The 25,997-nt window shown below is 47.3% G+C and overlaps 1 protein-coding gene and 1 long non-coding RNA gene across 2 annotated transcripts in view; both read right to left on the bottom strand.

Annotated features, from left to right (window-relative positions):
- Positions 1–2,528: 2,528 nt before the first annotated feature.
- On the bottom strand, positions 2,529–3,247 carry LOC121004411. Its single transcript, XR_005779711.1, has 2 exons — positions 2,909–3,247; positions 2,529–2,668 (listed from the first exon to the last, which is right to left on the bottom strand). It is a non-coding gene; the product is annotated as an uncharacterized LOC121004411 (long non-coding RNA).
- Positions 3,248–3,453: 206 nt separating this feature from the next.
- Positions 3,454–25,997, bottom strand: part of PLXDC1 (plexin domain containing 1) — a 124,530-nt gene continuing 101,986 nt past the window's right edge. Inside the window, exons 12-14 of the mRNA XM_040436303.1 lie at positions 6,606–6,635; positions 6,359–6,516; positions 3,454–4,338 (exon numbers count right to left, since the gene is read on the bottom strand). Of these exons, the coding sequence (XP_040292237.1) occupies positions 4,219–4,338; positions 6,359–6,516; positions 6,606–6,635 (308 nt within the window). The 3' untranslated portion in view covers positions 3,454–4,218. The remainder of the gene's footprint in view (positions 4,339–6,358; positions 6,517–6,605; positions 6,636–25,997) is intronic.

Here is a 25,997-nt window from a genome sequence, read left to right as displayed (position 1 = left end):
CATCAGCAGATGGGTGAGAGTGCAGGAGATTATGAATAAACATGACTCTTCTCAGGTAGATTTGACTCTTTGCAAGGCCTGGGCTGTAATGATTATGATGCTGGTTCTCGGCAACCACTAACTTTTAGCTCATGAGTGACACACCGCTGAAATCAGCATTTCTGTCACTATTTTATGCTGCCCTCAGCAAAAACAAAAAAAACTCTGGTATCCAAAGGGTTAAAGAGGTTTTACAGGTGTTTAATATTGATGACCTATCCTCAGAATAGGTCATCAATATCCGATTGGAGGGAGTCCGACACCGCCGTCAATCAGCTCTTTGAAGAGGCTGTGGTGTATAATGGCTGAGCTTGGGATTGCAGCCCAGGCCCATTTACTTGAACAGGACTGGACTGAGTTTCAACTAGACCATGTGACTGATGAACATGACGTCAGCATCGCAGCCTCTTTAAACAGCTGATCGCGGGGTGCCAGGGGTTGGACTCCCACCGATCTGAAATTGATGACCTATCCTGAGAATAGGCCATCAGTATTAAACACATGTAAGGCTGCTTTAAGTAGCTCAGGAAGTGGCATCCATTAGCATCAGCAGAAAATACTCTGAAAGGTCATCTGTCATTGTGACAGACCTGTTTACTTAGGTCATCAATAATATTGAGGACCTAATGGGAACTGTTTTTACTAACATGCCCTTTCAGGCCAAACAAATGGCAACCAGCCACCCCTCGTAGAAGCTTGGAGAGACTCTTGTGATTTTGTTTAGAACTTATTGTTTCAAGGAAATGTATAAAGCTGGCAATACACACCAGATGCATGCTGTCTGAACCTGCTGATTTTGGCAGCACCAGCCAACTATCTCATGTATGGGACCTTATGATTCTTTTCCAATTGGCTTATAATGATTGTTTTCAACATACCTAATCCTTTTGTTCTCTGGGAGATAAGTTGCCCTCAAAAAGTATCTGGCTGCAGCTTTCTCCCCTCTCCCGTTCACAGCACTTGCATGCTTAGTTGATGTAGGTTGGTGGGACTGGTAATAATAGCCGTTGGCCGAGCACTTTTTATTAGTGTATCAAATATGGTGTGATGACAGCATTGTGTATTTTTTGTGTTTTAGATTTCAGGCTACAATGTGGTTAACCTGTGCAGATACATAAATTCATATTATCATATAAAAAAAAACATCAGGACTAGCAATAGAAAACTTTTAATTACAATATAACATGGCCATGCTCAATCTAAGTAAATCTGACCAGCAGTTAAAGTTAAAGTATCCATGCATGCCAGCAAATTCTGTAGATGGGACAACACAGCAGTGGTTTCTCAGGTCCAAATAACAGTAACGTTAGGAACCCTGCTTCACAGCAAAAATATATATTGTAACCTTAAACATCCATATTGTCTAAACTGTTCTAGAAAAATAACAGCGGAGGTGACAATACAATACTGGTATACAGCAATGGATAGTGAATGTAGGTTGATGGAGATAACAACTCATAATTAAGCTGGCTAAAATCTGCAGTCAAGGACATGTACCCTGAGATTTATATCTGTGCCTACACATCAGCTTTTCTGTGATGTATATTGCTCTATAATATGCTAGCAGCTAAGCTTTTATGATATTTAGCAACGTATCATGGAGAAGTAGCAAACACTACCAATGATTGATGAGCACCAGGGTTGCCGAAAACTTACCGTAATTATAAGAGAAACATGTTGGGTATATTAATCTTCTATTTGCAGAAGTGTAAAGCACTGTGACAGAATAGAGATTAAAAATGAGTGGCGTCAACAGAAGTCGTGAACATAGAGAAAAAATGCCAGCTTCTTTCTGGTGCAGGTTCACACTGTTGGGACAGTAGTTCCCAACACTCCTGTGTGGTCCTCAGGCCATCCTCTTTTGTTAACGTAGCATGGTTGTAGAAAAAGTAGATGAAGGGGTTGGGGGTCTGTAGGCAGATTAGTATACAATTATTTACTCTCACGACACCCCCTTTTCGGGAAACTGGCGAGGCTGACTGTGTAAATTTTTGCGCAAGTGTCATTGAAAAAGTTACACACACGCAATTTGCGACTTTTTCACACCATGTGGCCCAAAGTGAATGAGTTAAGTAGAAATCACAATCATTGCAGACTGGGCCTGGAAAAGAGTCACGGCCAGCTGAGAAGAGTCATGGTTATTCATGAATTCCTGCTCTCCCTGCCACCTGCTGATGGCTGACAGTCTTCTACCTAGTTTTCTCCCTTTCTCTCTAGGAGAGAACTGCCAGTCATCAGCAGATGGGTGAGAGTGCAGGAGATTATGAATAACCATGACTCTTCTCAGGTAGATTTGACTCTTTTCAAGGCTTGGGCTGCAATGATTATGATGCTGGTTCTCGGCAACCACTGACTATTAGCTCATGAGTGACACACCGCTGAAATCAGTATTTCTGTCACTATTTTAAGCTGCCCTCAGTGAGGTCAGCATAAAGTTGATGACAGGTTCCCTTTAAGGGAGACGTGAAAGAAAAATCTGCACTGTTTTCCACATCAAATTCACACCAAAATCTGTATGATTTGCAAGTTACATGTGGATGTGCCCATGAAGTGCATAATTACGGCAAGATTACACCTTAGGGTTTTTACAGGATTTTACTATTGATGGCCTATCTCTGGGATGGCTAACCTCCGGCACTCCATCTGTGGTAAAACTACAACTCCCAAGATGCACACTTGGATGTTTTTCAGAACTCCATAGAAATGAATGGAGCATGCTGGGAGTCGTAGTTTCACCACAGCTGGAGCGCCGGAGGTTAGCCATAACTGGCACCCTATCTGATCAACAGCCTATCTGATACCCCTCCTTCCCTCTGTTTCGGGGTCACTATACAGCGCCATCCAATGTGTACTGGATGGAGCTAGTAACTATAGCGCTGCTCCCACTGAAGTGAATGGGAGCAGCACTGCAGTAACAAGCTCTGTCCACTATAAAATGGATAGAGCCGTGTTGTTACCCCGAAAAAGCTATGTAGCTACCCTGAAACAGCTGATCAGCAGGGATTGCGGCTGTCAGACCCCCACCTTTCCTAAGAATAGGTTAAACCCTGGAATAGCCCTTAAAAGGGTTGTCCGAGTTCAGAGCTGAATTCGGACATATCCTCATTTTCACCCACTCTGACATGAGCATGGGAGCGTTTCATACTCCGGTGCTCTCCCTTTCCCTGCGCTGGATCGTGCAGGACAAGGGCTATTTCCGCCTAGCAGTGTTGTCTGTGAAGTCACTGGCTCTGATGGGCAAGCTTTAGTGCTGCCTTAGTCGTTTTACAGGCTAGGGCAGCACTAAAGCCTGCCCATTAGTGCCGGTGACGCCACTGGGCTCACTGCTAGGTGGAGGCCTCCACCTAGCAGCCCTAATGGAGAGCCCGGTACGTCACCGGATCTCCATAAAAAGCCTTTGCCCTGCGTAATTCAGCGCAGGGCAAAGGAGAGCTTCGAGTATGAAATGCTCCAATGCTCATATTAGGGAAGCCGGACAACCCCTTTAAGCAATCTCTTTTGTGGGACAAATATTTAATGCTGAACTAACAATGCATGATCTCTCCACATCTGATGTAAAGATGCAATATTCTCAGTTGTCTTTTCACAGCAAATGAGTTGACATTCTTTGTCACAAGGTGGTTACAAGATTTATAATGTCTTTGCAGGTAACCTTTTGAAAATAAAGTAAAATTGTATAGAGCTTTGCAGTCCTATGGCAGGTATGAGACTGACTTCTACATGTTTAATGATGGGATGCATGCTTTTACTAGCAGGCTGAGCTCTGGAGTGGTATAGTTAGGCGAGATGTTGAGAAAGTCTTTGAAATTGATCTTCTGATGCATATGCAAGAGCGTGATGTTGGTTATTCATGATGAGATGTATTGGTTTTTAGATATCTGACAGCCAGGAATAATTTTCTGTTGATAACAGACTGTGGTACTTTTCAGGGCAGATCTCTTGTGGACAATGCAGTATAATCTCTTCTTATATTAGAAATGGAGATGTATTGCTGTGCAGGGAGTGCAGAGAGAAGAAAGTAATATATTCTGGAGTTAGGAACGAGTCTAGAGTAATTTCTTCATCTTGTATAGTCTTTAAAGGTGTAATTGGGCATCTGTTAAGCTGGATGTAATGAACTTAGCATATTGTGAGGTCCCAGCCCTTCCATCTCCCTCACATGAAGGGGTTCAAGGGCTCTTATTGTTCTGTCTTCATGAAGCCATCTTTATCAAGTCCAGGTGTCGGGTCCACCACAGTGTACACACCTGGACTACCATGGTTGTTGAACTTCATAACTGCCCAGTGATGAGGATGATACTGCAGTGAATTGGAAATTCATAAGTGTGTATTATAGAGGAGACATGATTGTCATTAACCCTAATTTAAAAAATGTGTATATATATATATATATATATATATATGTATATATATATATATAGTTCAATCCTGTTGACATCATTAGGATACAAGACAAAGGCAAGGCTCTGCAAGTGTAATGTCAAGGAAGAAGCAAGGTCATTGCTGTTGCAATGAATAAATGTCCTCTACATCTTAGATGCTATATGCTCAAGCCATAAATATATTTACATACATATAAGTCAGATGTAATATACGTTATTAGGTAAAAATGTTTCTTTGTACTAGAAAACAGGGTGTAAAGACTCTCCTTACAGAGCTCTTACTGAACATTGCTCAGGAGAGACTGTCTTCAGTTGTACTCAGCGCTGAAGATAACTATGTAGAACACACAGGGGCTTCCAGGCTGCCTCTCAGCATTTTACCCCAGCCTCTGCCTCCCTATATGTGCCATCTCTGCCTGTCTCCCTGCTTATCTGACTTATTGCCAGGCAGTGCTAACCTCTGGCATCTCTGCTCATTTATCTCTGTTCCCTGCACATCTCAACTACTGAGCGCAGGGAAGAGGGAGAAGAACAGAAGTGGCAGTGACCATGGTACTATGTTCCAGTATACCTACTGTTAGCACTAAGCGCTTGCAGTGCCATTCTGCTCTCTCTTCCCTGTTAGTTACTGAGCACATGGAGGAGAGGAGATTGGGACTTCCAATGCTTAGTGTGGACAGTAGATATACAGAAACATAGTACACACTGTCAGCGCTGTTCTCTGTCTTTCCAGTTATCACCAACTGAGAAACACAAGGAAAAGACAAGCAGAGATGCCAGCGGTTAGCACTGGTGGCAAGTTAGATAAGCAGGGAGACAGGCAGGGACTGGAATAGTGATAGACAGGCAGCAGACAGCACTTATTTCCTTAGTAAGCCGCAGAGATCTGTGGCACCTGGTTGCATCATGGCCACATTTCAGATGGGCAGTTTTTAAAGGGTGTTTCTGGGTGTTTTATATTGATGACCTATTCTAAGGATAAGTCATCAATATGTGATTGGTGGGGTTCCAACTCCCAGCATCTCCACCGATCAGCAGATTGAAGAGGCTTTGGTGCTCCCGTGAGCGCTACATCCTCTTCGCATCATACCAACAGCACCATACATTGCATAGTGGCTGTGCTTGGTATTGCAGCTCAGCCGCATTCACTTGAATGGGTATGAGCTGCCTCTAGGCCATGTGACCAATGAACCTGACATCACTATTAGAGATGAGCAAAGTATTCAAAAATTTGATTCAGCTGCTTCACCGAATTATACGAAAAAAAATTTGCTTAGTGACAAATTACTTCATCATGATGCGCATTTCTTTGTAAGTAGTGGGTGCAATGACAGGGAGTGGCGATTGCACAGTAATAAGAGTGTAAAATAATAAAAAAAATCATACTTGCCTCATCCATTTGCTCGCGACGGGCTGGCTGCTGCCATCTTGACTGAAGATCTAGAAACCTTGTGCAACCAGTGATGCCGTTGGCCGGCGTGGTGACGTCATAAGTCACCACTCATGGGATTTTGTGTGAGTTCTTCATGCCGCGAGCAAATAGATGAGGTAAGTTAGATTTTTTCTTTTTCTTTTTTACTGCCTTTCAGGGAAAATCGATTTGCTATCAAGAAGCATGAGGAAATTTGGCTATGCGGCGAATCTAATTGGTGAACTTTGATTTGCTTAACACTAATTACTTGCCTAGGAGGCTGCAGCGTGTTCTTCAGAACACCGCGGCCGCTTCAGACAGCTGATCATTGGTGGTGTGCTGGAGCAGTCAACCTTGATGCTAGGTTGTCATTATAGACGACCCAGAATACCCCTTTAAGCCTTTGAAAATATCACAGGACCGATCTATTTAACAAAAAAATAATTTTGTAGCAGTGCAGTCAACATTACACTTTATTTTGAATACACATTATGAATAATTTTGCAATTTGGCACAGTACCCTCACCTCTATACAGCAGTGTCTCCCTTGTTTTCCTTTATGATGGTTTATATAGATGACAACAAGGATTATGACGGTGATTAGCAGCACAGCCAGTATTATGCCCACAATTGTGCCAGAATGCACATGAGACGCACTCTTCTTTGGAATCTCCTCAAGTGGTTCTGAAAGAGTAGATTATATACATATAAAGGTATGTAATCGGTAGTATCAGCTAATGTTTAACCATCTGACTTCATGTCTGTGTACTTACCATCTCCCACATGCGTCATTTTTGTGTCATCTACATTAAAACAAAATAACATAAGGAATAGTTTAAAAAAGCACCAGTAGCATAGAAGTAAAGGTGTGTGAAATGGTTGTATTTATACTAAAAATGGGAGAGTAGAATTTGCTGAACATGCTTTAAGGGTACGGCCACAGGGTCAGGTGTTTTTATGCAAAACCAGGAGTGAATTCAAAATGGAGGAGAAGTCGTATTTGTCTATTTGTATACGTTCTCTCCTTTTATGATATTTTCCTGATTTTGGCTTTGCAGAACGGCATGCAGAAACCTGGCCATGTGGTGGTACCCTAAAAGGAACTTGTCAGCTAATTTTTTACTTCTAAACTGTCACTATAACTTTTTACATGACCAGATAATGCTTTTAAATATGCCCCTGTATGCCAACAGGTAGCTGGGAAACAGTGGAGCGGTCTGGTGCCCCGCTGTTTCAGTAGCTCCAATTGCGGTGCATGAGAGCTACTGAACCAGAGTAGCACAGCAAGCTATACTGCTTCCCTAACTCAGAAACACCATAGCTTGCTGCGCTACACTGTTTCTGTAGCTCTCATACATTGCAATGGGAGCTTCTGAAATAGCGGAGTGCCAGGCCTCTCCACTGTTTCCTGGCCACCTGGTGGTTGGCGCTTAGTCCCATCTCGCCTTAGTAATAGCGAGATCAGATACCTCCTTTAATAAAACTGCTCTATTTGTAGAATAGCCATTTAGGCTGTGTCAAAAACAGTCATACAGTCCAGCACTTCAGCCCCGCTTCCCCTGGCTTGATTGAGATTTCGGCCTCTGTACATCACCTGCGGCTTCCATACACAGTGGAAAATGCCTGATACTAATCAGCATAAAATGCACAAATTTTTAATCTGCAGCATGTCAGCTTAGGTATGGATTTCAACGGAGGGTGTCACCCTTTGTAATGCAGAGGGTGAAATCCTTGGCAAATCCGCAGCCAAATCTGTGGTAAAATCCACATGTAAGGGTGGGTTCACACTAGCGTTATGGAGTCCGTTATGGCTTTCCGTTATAATGGAAAAGAACGGAATCCATAAGACGGAAGGACAGATCCGTTATGCTGCCCATAGACTTGTATTATGACGGAATGCAAAACGGAAGCCTTTAAAAGGCATTCCGTTTTGCTTTCCGTCTTAATAGAAGTCTATGGGGTAGCATAACGGATCCGTCTGGTTTCCGTTATGCAGAACGGAGAAAAAAAGTCCTGTCGACAGGACTTTGTTTTCCGTCTTGCATAACGGGACCCAAACGGACCCGTTTTGATTCCCCATAGACTTCTATTAATTAGACGGATAAAAACGGAATGCCTCTAAAGGCTTCCGTTTTGACTTCCGTCTAATGCATTCCGTTATTTTCCGTTATAACCATGTTATAACGGAAAGCCATAACGGACTCCATAACGCTCCCTAACTCATGTGGATTTTGCAGTGGATTCATTGCAAATTTTTCTGCAGATCTCCAGTGGATTTTCTGCTTGAAAATACATCCTATGTTGATATACCCTGAAGGGTTAATCTTATCTGCACATCCAATGTATATGTGTTTTTACAGGAACACGGAAAGATCTTTACAGCAGAAGGTATTTACAGTACATGTTCTTGTCGCGGATGGTGTTGCAGGAAACAATAAGTAACAAAATAAAGATCCGACTGACTTGATCCAAAACTAAGGAACAAAAGGGTGAGCCCTATTAAAGCCCTAGAGCTCTCCCTCACTGCTCAGTTCATGCAAAGATCTCAATGATAGAAAGTTGCATGTCCACGTACCTTAGACTGAGTGACTCCTGCAAACCCTATAATAGTGAGGGGACACGACCACCGGCTCCCTGCACTTAATACGGAGGGAGTCAGGGTCACCTAGAATCAAGTCAACAGGAAAACACAATACAGAAATAGACTTATCTTGAGGAACCAGCAGTAGCAACTTCAAGCAGTGAAACCAATCCAGGAAGTAGTATAAACCGCAAAGTGAAGCAGTATGGGAGGAGATATATAGGGAGGCAATCACTGCTAATAGATGACAGCTGGGAGAGGGAGAAGAGATGTCAAAGCGAAAGCAAAACAAAAGAACATCATGCAGGAGGTACTGAAGAACGTCTATCAGAACTTCTCAGAGATCTGGCGGTGACAGTTCTCTTTCAGCACATGTTCACGAAAGTAAATTTATCTTTAAGGCCTCCTGCACACAAAAGTGTGCGCCCCATGGCCGTGCTGCGGCCCGCAAATAGCGGACCCATTCACTTTAAATTTAGGACATGTTCTATCTTTTTGCAGAACGGAAGTACCGCAATACGGCAATGGGCAGCACACATTTGTGTGCAGGAGGCCTAAGTTTGCTTGAGTCTGGGGGCATTTTGGCTCCTTTGAGCTTTGCTCATCTGAACTTTGTTGCATGCAAGGCATTTTTGCAATTAATGTTTTTAGGAAATGTGTAACCATATAAACCGTATCCAACCTCCAATGGTTTCCTTGGGTATTTCTGGTAATTTAATGCTAATCTGCGGTGCATGGTTAGATGGAGATGCATGGCTTAATCTTGTCACCAGGCCAGTTAGGCTGGGTTCACATCACATTTTTCCTGTCCATTTAACATTTACAATGTATACATTAAACGCATGCCCCAGACTGATGACATACAATGGCATCTGTTCCCTATAGAGTTCCATTGTAAAAAAAGAAGTATAAGTTTTTTTTTACCGGACTGTTCAGGATACAAGAACGTGGTGTGCTGCGTTTTTGTATCATTTTTTTTTCCCTAGGGTGTACGGCAAATGGAGGCATAAAATGTGATGTGAACCCACCCTTAAGTCCCCTTGCAGACGGGCGTGTCCGGATTAGGTCAGGATGCGTCCCGGGTGCATTGCGGCAAACCCGCGAGTAGGTACGCAATTGCAGTCAGTTTTGACTGCGATTGCGTTCCCTTGTTCAGTTTTTATCGTGCGGGTGCAATGAGTTTTGCACGCGCGTGATAAAAAACTGAATGTGGTACCCAGACCCGAACTTCTTCACTGAAGTTCAGGTTTGGGTTCGGTGTTGTGTAGATGTAATTATTTTCCCTTATAACATGGTTATAAGGGAAAATAATAGCATTCTTTAATACAGAATGCTTAGTACAAGGTCAATTGAGGGTTAAAAAAATATATATATAATTAACTCACCTCCTCCAATTGATCGCGTAGCTGCTGGTCTCCTGTTCTTTCTTCAGGACCTGTGGTGACGTCACTGAGCTCATCACATGGTGCAATCACATGGTCCATCACCACGGTGATGGACCATGTGATGGGATCATGTGATATGACATCACCACAGGTCCTTTAGCCGGCAGCTCATGATTAAAGAAGTAAGAAGAGACCAGCTGCTACGCGATCAAGAGGAGGAGGTGAGTTAATTTTTTTTATTTTTTAACCCTCAATTGACCTTCTACTAAGCATTCTGTATTAAAGAATGCTATCATTTTCCCTTATAACCATGTTATAAGGGAAAATAATACAGTAAATAGACTGTCATCTTAGCAACCATGCGTGAAAATCGCACCGCATCTGCACTTGCTTGTGGATGCTTGCGATTTTCACACAGCCCCATTCACTTCTATGGGGCCTGCGTTGCGTGGAAAACGCACAATATAGAGCATGCTGCGATTTTCATGATGCGTGAAAATCACCGCTCATGTGCACAGCCGTATAGAAATGAATGGGTCGGGATTCAGTGCAGGTGCAATGCGTTCACCTCACGCATTGCACCCGCGCGGAAATCTCGCCCGTGTGAAAGGGGCCTAAGGCTTCTTTATACTGCTCAATTGAGCAGACAATTGTCGGAAAGGAAGCGCTCCTTCACGTGATTGTCTGTTTCCTAGAGGAGAAGACTGCTGCTATTACATGCAGTTATCTCCTCCTCTGTATGGGGAGAAGCGATCGCTAATGTCATTACTCTCATAATTATTATTTGCCGGCAGCAGAGGCTGTTTAGGCAGCACGATCTACTGCCACCAACCATCCCATTACCTGAAGAACAAACGTTTTGTTTGTTCATCAGATAATCGGCAGCACTTTTACAGCGACAGATTGTCACTAAAGAGCATTCGTCTTGGATAAATTTCCTGTGAGGCAGGGGCCCCCTGGCGACCCAAGTACTCCCTTTGGCAGGCTATTGGACGAGCTGGGGTTGGTAGATATTTGGAGGATCAGGAATCCAAATGAGAGATGTTTCTCGTGCATGGCATTCGGGGACACAGCACCATGGGTATACGTCCAACTACCACTAGGAGGCACTAGACAAAAGAAGTGTTGGCTCCTCCGAGTTGGGCTATACCCTCTCCACAGGCACTAGGCTATTCAGTTTTAGTCTAGTGTCCGTAGGAGGCAGACCTGTCCTGCTTTTTTTTTGCAGGTCCTGCTGTTTTTATTTTTATTCTTTTTTCTCTCTTCTGCAGGTCTCGGTGATCTACACCGTTATACCTGCTGCAGGCTGGGGCTCCATCGTGTTCCACTTTAGTTGCCCCCCCCCTGCGGGCGCGTACTTCTGTACCATCGCCGGTCACCCAGTCCCCACAGACTGCATCCGCAGTGGCTTGCCGGCATTCCCACGGTTCCCGTGTTGAGTTTGCTGAAGGGGTGACCCTGCGGCGCCCGAAGACATCGGATGGTGAGTATATCGGACGGTGAGTATATTCCCCTGTCCCTGTATCCCTGCCCCAGGGTTAGGTTCCCTCCTGTGGCCAGGGGGGTGGCATCTACCTTAGCTGGGGGTCGTGGGAAGCCTCCATCTTCCTCCAAGCCGACTCACCCTTTTTTTCTTGGTGGGGGGTTATATTCTTGTTTCCCCTCCTTTCTCTTCCCCCTTGGTTGGTTTTTCTCTCCTCCTTGGCCACACAGTCTTCTCCCCGGCCTTCCCCGCTACTTTAGTCCCCGGCTTCTGCCGGGACTAGGCCTCATCTTCCATGGCCCGTTCCCGGCTCCCAGGTGCTCCGTTTGCCCTGATCCGCCCATCCCCAAGCATCGCTTCTCCCCCCCTACCCTCCTTACTTAGTCTTGTGGGTCCGGAGGGCCCTCGGTCGGCCGTGATTCGCCCCGCCCCCTCGCTCCATTCCCGGCTGCCTCATAAATCGAGGCCCCGGCTTTTGGGCCTGCTAGGCCGCGATCTTCCCAGCCCCTCCTCCTTGCTTCTCTGGCTTTTCTGACCCCACCCGGCCCTTAGGAGGGGCTATCTCCTCCACCCTTTCTTGGTCTAACGTGGGTTTTCTGTTGGAGGGGGTGGCTAACCCCCCCCCCCCCCTCAATTGCTTCATTTCTCCTGCAGCCCTCCTGACCACCTCTATAGCTGCTGCAGCACCTCTTTGGGGAACATGGCATCCGGGTCCAGATAAGACAGCCTCTGCTGGCTGCTCTATGAGGGTCTCCTCTCCCAGCCTCTCCTCGGATCGCCACGTGTTTTCACATGCGTCCGCTGTCTACGAAGGCTGCCATGTGGTCAGCCTGTCCCTGCTTGTGTGCAGTACCTCTTCCCAGACCCCAATGTGTCCCCTGACCAATACTTTTGTGTAGGTCCCCCCTGAATGGGCTCCCTCCCTGTCCCTCCCTGTCAAAGCCATGGGAACCTTGTCCGACTCTCCCAATCCCTGGCGGAGTCGCTGGACCGCTACCTACCTAAATTGCGGCCACCTCTGCCCTCCTAGGGTCCTCCCAGCAGATGGGGCACGCTCAGATACCAGGTCTGGCAAGGGGTAGCTCACAGTACAACCTCGGGTGGTCTCAACAGGGTTCCACCCCTCCTCAGCATCCTCGGGTCCTCCCCAGAACAGGCCTGAGGCCGGTGACGAATCCTTTCCTGTCACCCCATCCATTGCCTCTGGGGACACCTCTGCACCAATTCCCTCGGAACAGAGCATCAGGCGGTCTTCCTCCATACAGAAGCCCTCTGGGAGGTCAAGACTAACGTGCACGGAGGAACCTCTCGTACCCAGGGTTGGTATCCCCTCTAGTGGATTTTCGGATGGCGCTCCCCTGACTGCACAGGTATTCAACTGCACAGGTAAGGCAGCCGTCCCCGTGTTTAGCATACTGAGTCACCTACGTGATGTCTCTGGTACGTACACCTTCTCCTTAACAGGGGGGTACCTGCACCGCTGCCATAGGCTGTACCTGACAAGCCTTCCTAGTTCCCCTATACCAGGGGCTATGCTCTACACATTTGAGAGTGTTTCCACCGGGTCCCCATCCTGGTTCTGGTGTTTGCCACTCTACCTCATTACAGGGGGTCCCTGTTCTAGGCAAGCTGTTAGCTCAGGCAAACGCCTCCTGTAGGTTGTGAGTAAAAAGCAATTATATCTGTCTGTTTCCAGCCGCCTTGCTCCTTTCATAGGTAGAGTACCTACACCTACTCCAGATGCTGAAGCCATTACTCCTGGCTGGCTCTATGGTGTTCCATGCGGCACTATTTCTCCCTTCCGGGCGAGATATACAGGCCGCCTTCAATTGCCGTAGCAATTGCACCTGTCTGTTCCCAGCCACTTTGCTCCCATCATAGTTAGAGTATCTACACCATCTCCAGATGCTGTAGCCAATACCCCTGGCTGGCGCTATGGTGTTCCATGCGGCACTATTTCTCCCTTCCGGGCGAGATATACAGGCCACCTTCAATTGCCGTAGCAATTGCACCTGTCTGTTCCCAGCCATTTTGCTCCCTTCATAGGTAGAGTACCTACACCATCTCCAGATGCTGTAGCCAATACCCCTGGCGGGCTCTATTGTGTTCCATGCGGCAACATTTCTCCCTACGGGCGAGATATAGAGGCCACTTTCAATTGCCGTAGAATTGCCCCTGTCTGGTTCTAGTGGGCACCAAGCTGCCACCTTGATCCCTTCATAAGTAAAGTACCTGCACCATCTCCGGATACTGTAGCCGTTACTCCTGTCTGGCTTTATGGTGCACAATGTGGCATTTTCTCTCCCTTACCGGACGAGATATTGAGGCCTTCTCCAATTGCCGTGGCCATTGCACCTACCTCATCATAGTGTGCACCAAACAGCCATCTTACTCCCTACATAGGTAGAGTTCCTGCACCGTCTCTGATGCTGCAGCCGTTACACCTGTCTGGCTCTATGGTGTACTATGCGGCCCTGTTTCCCTTTTTTTCAGGCGAAATAGAGGACCTCCTTCAGTTGCCATTGCACCTACCTGATTGTAGTGTGCACCTGTCTTGTTCTTTGTGGTACTGTGCGGCCCTATTTTCCCCTTCCCGGGCGGAATAGGTACCATTGCTAACGCGGTAGCTGTTGCACCTCTCTGGTTCTAGGGTGCACCATGCGGCCACATTGCTCCGATCTTAAAGGTAGTACCTCTACCATCTCCAGATGCTTTACCCATTACACCTGTCTGGTCATATCTCTGCACTACACAGCCGTATTTCTATACAGGTTGAGTACCTGTACCCTCCAAATGCTGTCGCATTCCCAGATGCTGTGGCTATGTTTCCACTCTCCTTAGAAGGCAACATGCAGCCACTTTACCTATATTTTAGGCGTGTGTTTGTAGTACCCCAAGTGCTGGGCCCTATGGTGCAATCTGCGGCCCATACAGTTTCTGTATTACTGGGTGCTTTCTGTGCTGCGGATGTTGGTTCCATCCTTTTGGTTCTTCCATACATCTGCCACTCTGTTACTGTCGTGCTCAATGGTCTCCTTGTACTTCTCAAGGCACTGTCTGCAACAGGCCATCCTGGTTCAGCATGTGCATGGTTACCATATCTGGCAGGGGTGGGCCAGCCCAACCCCCACCTTGTCGGTCTAGTGCTACTTCTGGTAGCTCCAGTATATGGCTGATCTGTTCTGATCCGGCGGGTGGTCCACTTACAACCACGTTCCCTACACCATGGCCAGGTGGTTGTTGGCCTTTGTGCTAGGGTTGCTCTTGCCATATCTATAAGGTACTACAGTATGCTGCGCTCCGTGTTACCCTATGTTATAGATGAGTACTCGCGTTGTTTCCTATTACAGAGCGGCCCATTCCGGATGGAGTACAGTGATCTCCACTGGATCTTCAACCTTGTTGGGGCGCGTAGCTTGGTGAGCATTGGCCGCTGCAGCAGTTTTCGGTCATCGCTGGATGTCCTCCGCCACACGGAATCCTTCTGGGGTCAACGGCATTTATCGTTGCTGGACGTCCTCCCTGACGGGTCAGGGACAGGACCACTGAGCGCCACACACCTGCCTGGTAGGTGAATTTTCAGCTGATTGCTCTGGCATCGGACAGGGTCCCGTAGTTCCTTCTGGGTCCAGGTGTTCTCGGTATTCCCTTATATTCTCTGCTTAGTTGTACTACATAACAGAGGGGCAGTCCCCTTGGATCTTGCCGTCGTCTGCACCTGTCAGGTACTTTCTCCCCCCTGGGAGTTTTCAGTACGCCGGTCGCAGCTGGTTTCTACATTTCTGTGTAGTCTCACCTGGCTTTTTCATGGCGACTTCTGCATTACTTATGCATATGGATGTCTGTCGATTTAGTGGTACATCCCGAGCTGCTGTACTTGCCCTCTCTGAGACAATGTATACAGTTTGCTAGTCACTATTCTTGGAATGGCTAGTTGTCCATGGCCAATGTCCCTTCCCCTATGGTAGTTTCATTTTACCTTTCCTGGATATTCTGGCTTGTGTTGTCTTCTGGTGGTTCAGCGGTTCAGCTCCTGGTTCCTTGTGAGCCCATACCGGGTACTCCTTTCTGGAGTCCCTGTCCCCGTTCATTTGACCACTCAGGTTCTGCATGACAATCGTTTTTTTTTTGTTTGTTTTTTTTTGGGGGGGGGGGGCCTGGGTTGATTGTTCCCTTTATGGGTTCCAATAGCCTTGTGGTCCTCTTGGGATTCGTGTCTCTTTTCCCATCCTCCCACGTCAAGTACCTGGTATTGAGTGGTTTGGTGCTACGGTTTGCAATTCCGCCGTAAGGTCTCCTTCGGGAGGGACCTCCTCCTGTTGTAGAACCTTTCCTCCTTAGGCTGTTTGGAGTACTCTCCTTCTACTCCCATGTCTCTCAGTCCAGTGTGTCCCTGCTGAGATTTCCTGGGCCTGTATCTGGTTCCTTTTTTCCCTGATACTTCATATGCCCAGAGTTTCCTCTGGTCTTACGCTTCACAGTGATATCTTTTTTTCAGAGGCTCGAGCCTCGTCTCCTGTTTTTGGGATGCAGGTCTTATCATTCTCTTTTCCTGGCCTTTACCTACAACCCCCTCCTTCTCCAAGGGTCGGCTGTTTCCTCTAGCAGCCTTGGGTTTTCACCTTTCAATAGGGCGCTTAACTTCATCACCTGCCTTGCGGTGAGGGGAGACCTGCTCCCTTCACATGTGGGCCTTGCTATGGCTTCCCTCACTCGTTTGGCTTCCAGTGCTTCCCTGTTTCCTTTCTCCCCTGGCCTGTCAGGGGTTGGCCACAGGTTTTTTCGCTCTTTTGGTCTGAGACAATTTAGAGCGTTAGGTAGTTCCAACACGCGGTGCTGTCGTAATTTTTTCTCCAGCCCTTGGCTGAGCTCGGTGTTCCCTTTTGCCTTCTTCTTGCATTTGGGATTTTCTTCCAGGCATTTGTCCTGGGGTGCTGGCAGTCTTCAGTGCTTCTTCCTTGAGATTTCTTCCTTGTTATGGAACCTCTTGCCCATTCCGTGTTTTTTCCTGTTGGGTCACATGGTTCTCCTGCACCTGTATTCCCAACCGGTGGCATGGCTGTTCTTTTCCCACCCTCGGGGACTGCTTTGGGACGTCCCATGGTGCTGTGTCCCCCAGTGCCATGCACGAGAAAATTTGATTTTTTTGTACTCACCGTAAAATCCTTTTCTCGTATTAGGCATTGGGGGACACAGATCCCACCCTATGTTTTTTACTTCCGCTTCTCCGGGCTGGTCTCTTGATCTTTCCCGTTACGGGAGTTGTTGGTTCCTTGCTTTTCTTCTCTCTCCTACTGCTTTTGGTACAAACTGAATAGCCTAGTGCCTGTGGAGAGGGTATAGCCCACCTGGGAGGAGCCAACACTTTTTGTGTCTAGTGCCTCCTAGTGGTAGTTGGACGTATACCCATGGTGCTGTGTCCCCCAATGCCTACTACGAGAAAAGGATTTTACGGTGAGTACATACGCTTCGGGGACATACGCTTCTCTATCACGTATTGATTTAGCTTTAAGTAATCATGTAATGCTGCCATGGGTGGGACAGGTCTCGTATGCCCCTAGGGTGATCTCAGACCACTCTATCCTGTCAGTAAGTCTGTGTATGGAGGGGGATAGAAGATGGATGAATGGAGGTTGGAAAATAAACCCATTCTGGATTAAACTCATGAAGATAGGGGAGATCCGAACACAGGTAGAAGAATTTTTTGAGGATTAATGAGGGCTCAGCTGGCATGGGGGTGTTGTGGGATGCCCTAAAGGTGTTTTTGAGAGGCATCTTTATTGCACAGATCTCCAAGATTAAAAAACAAACGAAAGCCATGGGGGAGGAGCTTTGCTGCAGGTTGACGGAAAAAGAGATGCTGCATGTCCAAAACCCTACTCCAACATCAATGGCGAATTGGAAGGAGGCACAGGAGGCATTTAATGCAAACAGTTTAGAGCAGGCGAGCAATAGACGCTTCTTCATGAGGCAAAAATATTTTGAGGAAGGTGAACAGGCAGGACATATGTTGGCAACAATAGCTAGGGCGCAGTCGGAGTCTTCATATGTGCACAAGATGCGAACCGGGTCAGGGATGGTGGTTACTAAGACCGCGGACATTCTAAAGGTGTTTCAGCAGTTTTACAAAGAGCTCTACACTTCAAATTGTAGATATAATGAGGAAGGCCTGATACAATATTTGAGTCATGTCACCTTACCAGAACTATCGGAGGAGGAGAGAGAGAGTCTAGAATTACCCATCACATTAGAGGAGTTGAAAATAGCCTTAAGTAGTATGGCAAATGAAAAGGCACCTGGTCCAGACGGACTGCCGATGGAAATGTTCAAGTCCCTGGGAGAGGAATTACTGCCAACAATGCTAAAGGGGGTAATTACATCTGTTATACACCCAGACCAATCGGGGTTCATACCATCTAAATCTACTGCTATTAATCTGAGAAGGCTGTTCCTTAATATGCAGGCAATTCCAGGGGTCCCAGCGGGTAAGGCAGTGATGACATTGGATGCTGCAAAAGCATTTGATAGTGTTGAGTGGGGATACTTATGGGCTGTTCTGCGGCGTATGGGATTTGGGCCAGTATTCCTTTCATGGGTTCGGTTATTATATGTGGCGCCTAGAGCCAAAATTAGAGTAAATAATGAAATATTGGATAGCTTTGACCTGGAGAGAGGGACGCGGCAGGGGTGTCCGCTATCGCCACTCCTATTTGCAGTTGCTATAGAGCCACTGGCTGCGCTTATTAGGCAGGACTCTCAGATTAAGGGCTTTAACCTGCTCAGGACCGCCGTACGCAGGATTGCGTCTTTGCGGCGGTCCTGTTACTCTGGGTGGACGCGGCGGTGTGTCCTCGTCGCTGGCAGGTTGATGATTTTCAAAAAATCAAATCAGAAGCCATCTAACACATTATATTTAGAAATATAATGTGTTAAATGGCTTCTGTGCTCCTCTGCTGGTCCTTTTCGTCGGTTGGTTCCAGCAGAGGAGCACACATCACTGTGAGTACCCACCAACACCACACTTAGCCCCCAGATCACCCTCCATCACCCCAATTAACCCCTTGATCGCTCCTGTCAATCACCTAGTGAAAGGGAAAAAAGTGATCAGTGTAAACTGTCACTTTTTTTTCCCACTGGTATTGATTTATAGTTTTAGGATAGTTTAGGTCCCTTGGTTAGGTAGTTAGCGTCGGTTAGCGCCCAGCCCACCGCACTGCAGTCACTTATTCGCTGATTAGCGTATCGCTAATCAGCTTTTGTACTTTTATAGTATCTGTAAGTGATCAAAACTGATCACAGTCAGATCTATAATTGTATTAGTGTCACCTTAGCTTGCCCTCCACCCAAAACGCAGTGTTTGCCCGATCAGGCCTGATCGGTCGCCCACACGTGCGTTCACCTACGCCCGCCCCGTCGCAGTGACCAAAATTTTTTTGTTTTTTGATCACTGCACAATCACTTTACAAGCGCTGCGGCGATAAAAAAAATCTGTTTTGATATTTTTTATCAATCGCAGCGGCCTCCGGTACTTCGCTAGCCTCCCCTTTGTAAGACAGGCTTGCTTTTTTTCTTGGGTAGTCTCAGGGAATACCCCTAAATTTAGTAGTCCAAATGTCAAACGGGGTATTCTTCTGAAGAGGCCTACAGGCTTCTGACCCAGTCGGATGAGGAATGGGAACCCTCATCTGACGAATCTAGCGGGTCAGAATATGAACCTGTAGAAAGCAGTGGCAGTCTGACCCAAAGTTCGGACGAGGAGGTTGAGGTCCCTGATAGCACCAGGCGTACCCAGCCCCTTGTTGCTAGACCACAGGTTGCGCAGGATCCGTTTCAAGGGCAGCAGAGTGGGGCTGGCGCTGTCGGATTATGTGGTGAGGCATACACCAGCAGCGCAGCCCATCCTGGACCTAGTACCAGCACTGCCGTACAACATGGTGAAGTGGCGAGCACCAGAAGGGCAGTTGAAGCTGGTACGGTGGCACGTGCAGTAGTTACCCCGTCGCAGCCACCGCAAAGACAGGCCCGTAGAGCCCCTAGAATCCCTGAGGTGCTGGCAAACCCTGATTGGCAGTCCCCAACTTCAGCCGCACCATTAGTTCCCCCTTTCACCGCCCAGTCTGGAGTTCGGGTTGAGACAGCTCAGATCGGTTCGGCCCTGGGATTTTTTGAGCTGTTCTTGACTGCGGAGCTCTTGGACTTAGTCGTGGCAGAAACAAATCGGTATGCCACTCAATTTATAGCCGCCAACCCGGGAAGCTCTTATGCCCAGTCTTTCCGGTGGAAACCAGTCCAAGTTTCCGAATTTAAAATTTTTCTGGGCCTTCTCCTGAACATGGGTCTAACCAAAAAGCATGAATTGCGGTCATATTGGCCCACAAACCCGATTCATCACATGCCCATGTTCTCTGCTGCTATGTCCAGGACACGTTTTGAGACCATGCTGCGTTTCCTGCACTTTAGCGACAACACAACCTCCCGTCCCAGATGCCACCCAGCTTTTGACCGGCTCCACAAAATTCGGCCCCTCATAGACCACTTCAACCAGAAATTTGCAGATTTGTATACCCCTGAGCAAAACATCTGCATAGACGAGTCCCTAATACATTTTACCGGGCGCCTTGGCTTCAAACAATACATCCCAAGCAAATTGTATAAGCTCTGTGAAAGGGCCACAGGCTATACCCACAAATTTCGGATCTATGAGGGAAAAGATCTGACCCTGGAGCCGGTCGGTTGCCCTGACTACCTGGGGAGCAGTGGGAAGACAGTCTGGGACTTGGTGTCACCCTTATTTGGCAAGGGGTACCATCTTTATGTGGACAATTTTTACACAAGTGTGCCCCTCTTCAGGCATTTGTTCCTAGAACAGATTGGCTGCTGTGGCACCGTGCGACCTAGTCGCCGGGGCTTCCCCCAACGGCTCGTTACCACCCGTCTTGCAAGGGGGGAGAGGGCTGCCTTGTGTAACGAAGAACTGCTCGCGGTGAAATGGAGAGACAAGCGTGACGTTTACATGCTCTCCTCCATTCACGCAGACACGACAATCCAAATTGAACGGGCAACCAGTGTCATTGAAAAGCCCCTCTGTGTCCACGACTATAATGCGCTCATGGGAGGGGTGGACTTCAATGACCAGATGTTGGCTCCCTATTTAGTTTCCCGACGCACCAGATGCTGGTATAAGAAGATGTCTGTATATTTAATTCAATTGGCTGCATATAATAGTTTTGTTCTCTACAGTAAGGCTGGGAGAACAGGATCCTTCCTCAAATTTCAGGAAGAGATCATCGCGAACCTCCTGTATCCAGGAGGTTCCGTGGCCCCAACCACCAGTGTAGTGAGCCGTCTACACGAGCGACATTTCCCCAGTGTCGTTCCTGGTACCTCAAACCGACCGCCACCCCGAAAAAAATGTTGTGTCTGTAGCAGGAGTGGAATAAGGCGTGACACCCGCTATTTCTGTCCTGACTGCCCTGACCACCCTGCCCTATGCTTTGGAGAGTGTTTCCGGAAGTACCACACACAGGTACACTTAGCATAGGGATTGCATCACACAGGGCTATTAGGGCCCTTTCTCTCACAGCTGCTGCAAACCTCTCCTTTCACCTGGGATAAAGTGCATAATGTACTTCGCCACATCTTTGGGCGATTTGCGCTTTGCACATTATCCCATGGGGAAGGAGAGGTTTGTCCTATAAAGGTAAAAAAAACAGTAAGCAAAAAAGTTAACTTTCAGTTCAAAAAGTTAAAAAAAAGTTTATATGTTCTGTTCAAAAGTTATTATAAAGTTAATAAAATTTATTGCGTTGCGGCCTGGTTTTTTCTTTTTTGTTTTGTTTTTTTTACCTTCCAGGTGGACCAACCGATTGACTAGCTGCAGCACTGATGTGCATTCTGACAGAAGCATTGCGCTGCTGTCAGGTTACACACAAGTCGGTGTATGCGGCGCTGCAAGACGAGATTTCTCCGCTGCAGTAAAAGATACGTTTGCCGAGGCATATGAGCTGAGGAGGCGGCGGTGTTCATATACTTTGGCAAACACTTTGTATATATATAAAAAAATATATAAATCCCGGCAATGATTTATTCATCCACATCGATTGATGTGAATGGAGAAATCTGGTTTGCCAGGGCATACGGGCTAAGTGGGTATGGATGTTGGGCGGAGCTCCTATGTCCTGGCAGACGCCTTTCCCCTCCTTTTTTTTTTTTGGCAGAGATTTTTTCATCCACATTGATCGATGCGAATGAAGAAATCTGTGCCGTTCATTTTTTCTTTCAGCCCAGAGGCTGAACGAAAAAAAAATATCTCATTACCCGTATGCTTAATATAAGGAGAATAGCAGAAACTCCTAATGCTGGCCATACATGTAATGATTGCGGAGACCCTCAAATGCCAGGGCAGTACAAACACCCCACAAATGACCCCATTTTGGAAAGAAGACACCCCAAGGTATTCACTGAGGGGCATATTGAGTCCATGAAAGATTGAAATTTTTGTCCCAAGTTAGCGGAAAGGCAGACTTTGTGAGAAAAAACTAAATAAAATCAATTTCCGCTAACTTGTGCCAAAAAAAAAAAAATTCTTTGAACTCGCCATGCCCCTCATTGAATACCTTGGGGTGTCTTCTTTCCAAAATGGGGTCACATGTGGGGTATTTATACTGCCCTGGCATTTTAGGGGCCCCAAAGCGTGAGAAGAAGTTTGGGATCCAAATGTCTAAAAATGCCCTCCTAAAAGGAATGTGGGCCCCTTTGCGCATCTAGGCTGCAAAAAAGTGTCACACATGTGGTATCGCTGTACTCAGGAGAAGTTGGGCAATGTGTTTTGGGGTGTCATTTTACATATACCCATGCTGGGTGAGAGAAATATCTTGGCAAAAGACAACTTTTCCCATTTTTTTATACAAAGTTGGCATTTGACCAAGATATTTCTCTCACCCAGCATGGGTATATGTAAAATGACACCCCAAAACACATTGCCCAACTTCTCCTGAGTACGGCATTACCATATGTGTGACACTTTTTTGCAGCCTAGGTGGGCAAAGGGGCCCACATTCCAAAGAGCACCTTTCGGATTTCACCGGCCATTTTTTACAGATTTTGATTTCAAACTACTTTGCACGCATTTGGGCCCCTAAAATGCCAGGGCAGTATAACTACCCCACAAGTGACCCCATTTTGGAAAGAAGACACCCCAAGGTATTTCGTGATGGGCATAGTGAGTTCATGGAAGTTTTTATTTTTGTCACAAGTTAGTGGAATATGAGACTTTGTAAGAAAAAAAAATAATAAAATCATAATTTTCCGCTTGTGACAAAAAATAAAAAGTTCTATGAACTCACTATGCCCATCAGCGAATACCTTAGGGTGTCTACTTTCCGAAATGGGGTCATTTGTGGGGTGTTTGTACTGTCTGGCCATTGTAGAACCTCAGGAAACATGACAGGTGCTCAGAAAGTCAGAGCTTCTTCAAAAAGCGGAAATTCACATTTTTGTACCATAGTTTGTAAACGCTATAACTTTTACCCATACCATTTTTTTTTTTACCCAAACATTTTTTTTTTATCAAAGACATGTAGAACAATAAATTTAGAGAAAAGTTTATATATGGATGTCGTTTTTTTGCAAAATTTTACAACTGAAAGTGAAAAATGTCATTTTTTTTTGCAAAAAAATAGTTAAATTTCGATTAATAACAAAAAAAGTAAAAATGTCAGCAGCAATGAAATACCACCAAATGAAAGCTCTATTAGTGAGAAGAAAAGGAGGTAAAATTCATTTGAGTGGTAAGTTGCATGACCGAGCAATAAACAGTGAAAGTAGTGTAGGGCAGAAGTGTTGTCATGGTCTTACCTTCTTGCTGTTCTCCCTCATTTGACATGTGCTGGCGGCCATCTTGGTTTCTGGGTTTCTTGTAGCCTTCCACCCCGCGGCTCCTCCTTCCCACTGGGAGGAGCTGGATGCCTAGCTCATATATATAGGAGGTCTGTGGCGTCAGTTCCTTGCTTGGTCCTCCTGTGTTCACATGCTTCTAAGACTGCTGCTGCTGCTGCTGCTGCTTCTGGTTCCTAATCCTGGCTTCGTCTGACTTCCCTGCTGGTTCCTGATCCTGGCTTCGTCTGACTACCCTGCTGGTTCCTGATCCTGGCTTCGTCTGACTACCCTTCCGGTTTCCTGACCTCTGGCTACGCAAAGACTCTGCTTCGGTTTCACCATCCGTTTGGACTTTTGCTTTATAGCTTGATTTGCAATAAAGCCTTCTTATTTTCACTTATCTCTTGTTGTACGTCTGGTTCATGGTTCCGTGACATTAGGACCAAGCCATGAATTCTGACAGTACAGGGCCATCCTCGCTACCCACGCTGGTTGCCAGACTTGATCAGCAGGATCACCTGTTGGGTCGGTTCGCTGTGGCGTTGCAAACCCTGCTTGAACGCACGGCTCATTTCGCTCCTACTGCCGCTCCGGTTGTTGCGCCAGAGTCTACCCCGACACCTGTTGTTGCGCCTGCGGTGTTTCGGGGTATGTCCGGTTCTGCCCCTCTTCCACAGCGCTTTGGGGGAGAGCCAACTCAGTGCCGAGGTTTCCTTAACCAGGTGGGCATTTATTTCGAGTTGCTGCCACATGCCTTTCCTACTGAGAGATCAAAGGTGGGCTTCTTGATCTCGCTGCTCGCAGACAAGGCCTTGGCCTGGGCCAGCCCTTTATGGGAGAACAACGATCCGGTGGTTGCCGAGTTTTCCGGTTTCATTGCTTCTCTTCGGAAGGTATTTGATGTGCCGGCTCGTGCTGCCTCTGCTGCGAAGCTCCTTATGTCCATCAGACAGGGTTCACGATCCGTAGCCGAATACGCCATTGAGTTTCGTACCCTGGCAGCAGAGGTGGGCTGGAATAATGAGGCTCTGGTCGCTGCTTTCTCTCATGGTCTCTCGGATGCCTTGAAGGATGAGGTTGCAGCTAAGGACCTACCAGTGGAGCTCGAAGCTCTTATTTCTTTCCTGATTTTGATTGACACCAGACTCAGGGAGAGACCTTCCTTTATGGAGAGCCTGCGGAGGTCTTCTAACAGATTGGCGCCTACGTTTGCTATCCCACCCGTGCCTCCCTCTCCTCCCACGCCTCCTGGGGATGACTTGTCTGGGGGTGAACCCATGCAGCTGGGGTTTGCTCGCCTGTCCGAGGGGGAGAGGGCACTCCGGAGACGCGAGGGCCGATGCATGTACTGTGGTCTCGGTGGGCATTTTCGGTTGGCATGTCCGAACCGTCCGGGAAAACGCTCGTACCTGAGATCCTGTCGGGGGCAGATCTTGGGTGGAGTCTCCTCGTCCCCGGTTTCCCGTGTTGACAAACCAGTGATCACTGTTGTCCTCTCCTGGGTCGGGGGCTCGGTGACGACCCAGGCGTTGGTGGACTCTGGTGCTGGTGGTTTGTTCATTGATAGTATTTTCGCTGCCGCCAATTCCATTCCTCTGCAAGCTCGAGGTTCCCCACTGGCTCTTGAGGCGATAGACGGCAGACCCCTAATGCCGCCACATGTGACTCATGAGACCCTTCCAGTGGGGATAGCCATTGGTGCCGTTCACAGAGAGTCGGTCTGCCTCCAGGTTATTTCGTCTCCACACTACTCGGTGGTCTTGGGGTACCCCTGGCTCCAGAAGCATAATCCGACTTTCGATTGGAGATCGGCCGAGATCCTCTCGTGGTCACCGCAGTGTGGGGCTAGTTGCATCCATGGGCCTGCCAAGTTGCTGTGTACTTCCTCGGACTCTCTGTTGCCTCCTGAATACGAGGAGTACCGGGATGTATTCGATAAGGTGCGTGCGGTTGCCCTACCTCCGCACCGCCCATACGATTGTGCCATAGAGTTACAATCTGGTGCCGTTCCTCCCCGTGGCAAGGTCTATCCACTGTCGGTAGCGGAGAATGAGGCCATGGAGGAGTACGTGAGGGAGGCGCTTTCACGCGGACACATTCGCAAATCCTCGTCCCCGGCAGGGGCTGGATTTTTCTTTGTGAAAAAGAAGGGCGGTGAGTTGAGGCCTTGCATCGATTACAGGGGTCTCAATCGCATCACGATCAAGAACGCTTACCCGATACCCTTGATTTCCGAGCTGTTCGATCGCCTTAAAGGGGCCACGGTCTTTACCAAACTCGACCTGAGGGCGGCATATAACCTGGTAAGGTTCAAGGCGGGCGATGAGTGGAAGACCGCGTTTAACACCAGGATCGGTCATTATGAATCCTTGGTTATGCCCTTTGGGTTGTGCAATGCGCCCGCAGTCTTTCAGGAATTCATCAACGATGTTTTCCGTGACCTGTTGCAGCAGTGTGTGGTGGTCTATTTGGATGACATCTTGGTATATTCTGAATCCATGGAGGCCCACATTCTGGATGTCAGACGAGTGTTGCAACGGTTACGAGAGAACAAGCTGTTCGGTAAGCTTGAGAAATGCGAATTTCACCGATCCCAGGTAACCTTCTTAGGGTACATCATTTCCGCTGAGGGGTTCTCCATGGATCCTGAGAAGGTTTCGGCTGTCTTACAGTGGCCCCATCCCAGTGGTCTTCGTTCCCTGCAGCGCTTTTTGGGCTTCGCCAATTATTATCGGAAGTTCATCAGGGACTTTTCCATGCTGGCCAAGCCTCTCACGGATCTGACCAGGAAGGGCAGTAATTCCCAGGTCTGGCCGCTCGAGGCCATCCGAGCTTTTGA

Source organism: Bufo bufo, chromosome 6, assembly GCF_905171765.1.
Source record: "Bufo bufo chromosome 6, aBufBuf1.1, whole genome shotgun sequence".
Taxonomy (NCBI): Eukaryota; Metazoa; Chordata; class Amphibia; order Anura; family Bufonidae; genus Bufo; species Bufo bufo.
This window is presented reverse-complemented; position numbering and strand designations above follow the sequence as displayed.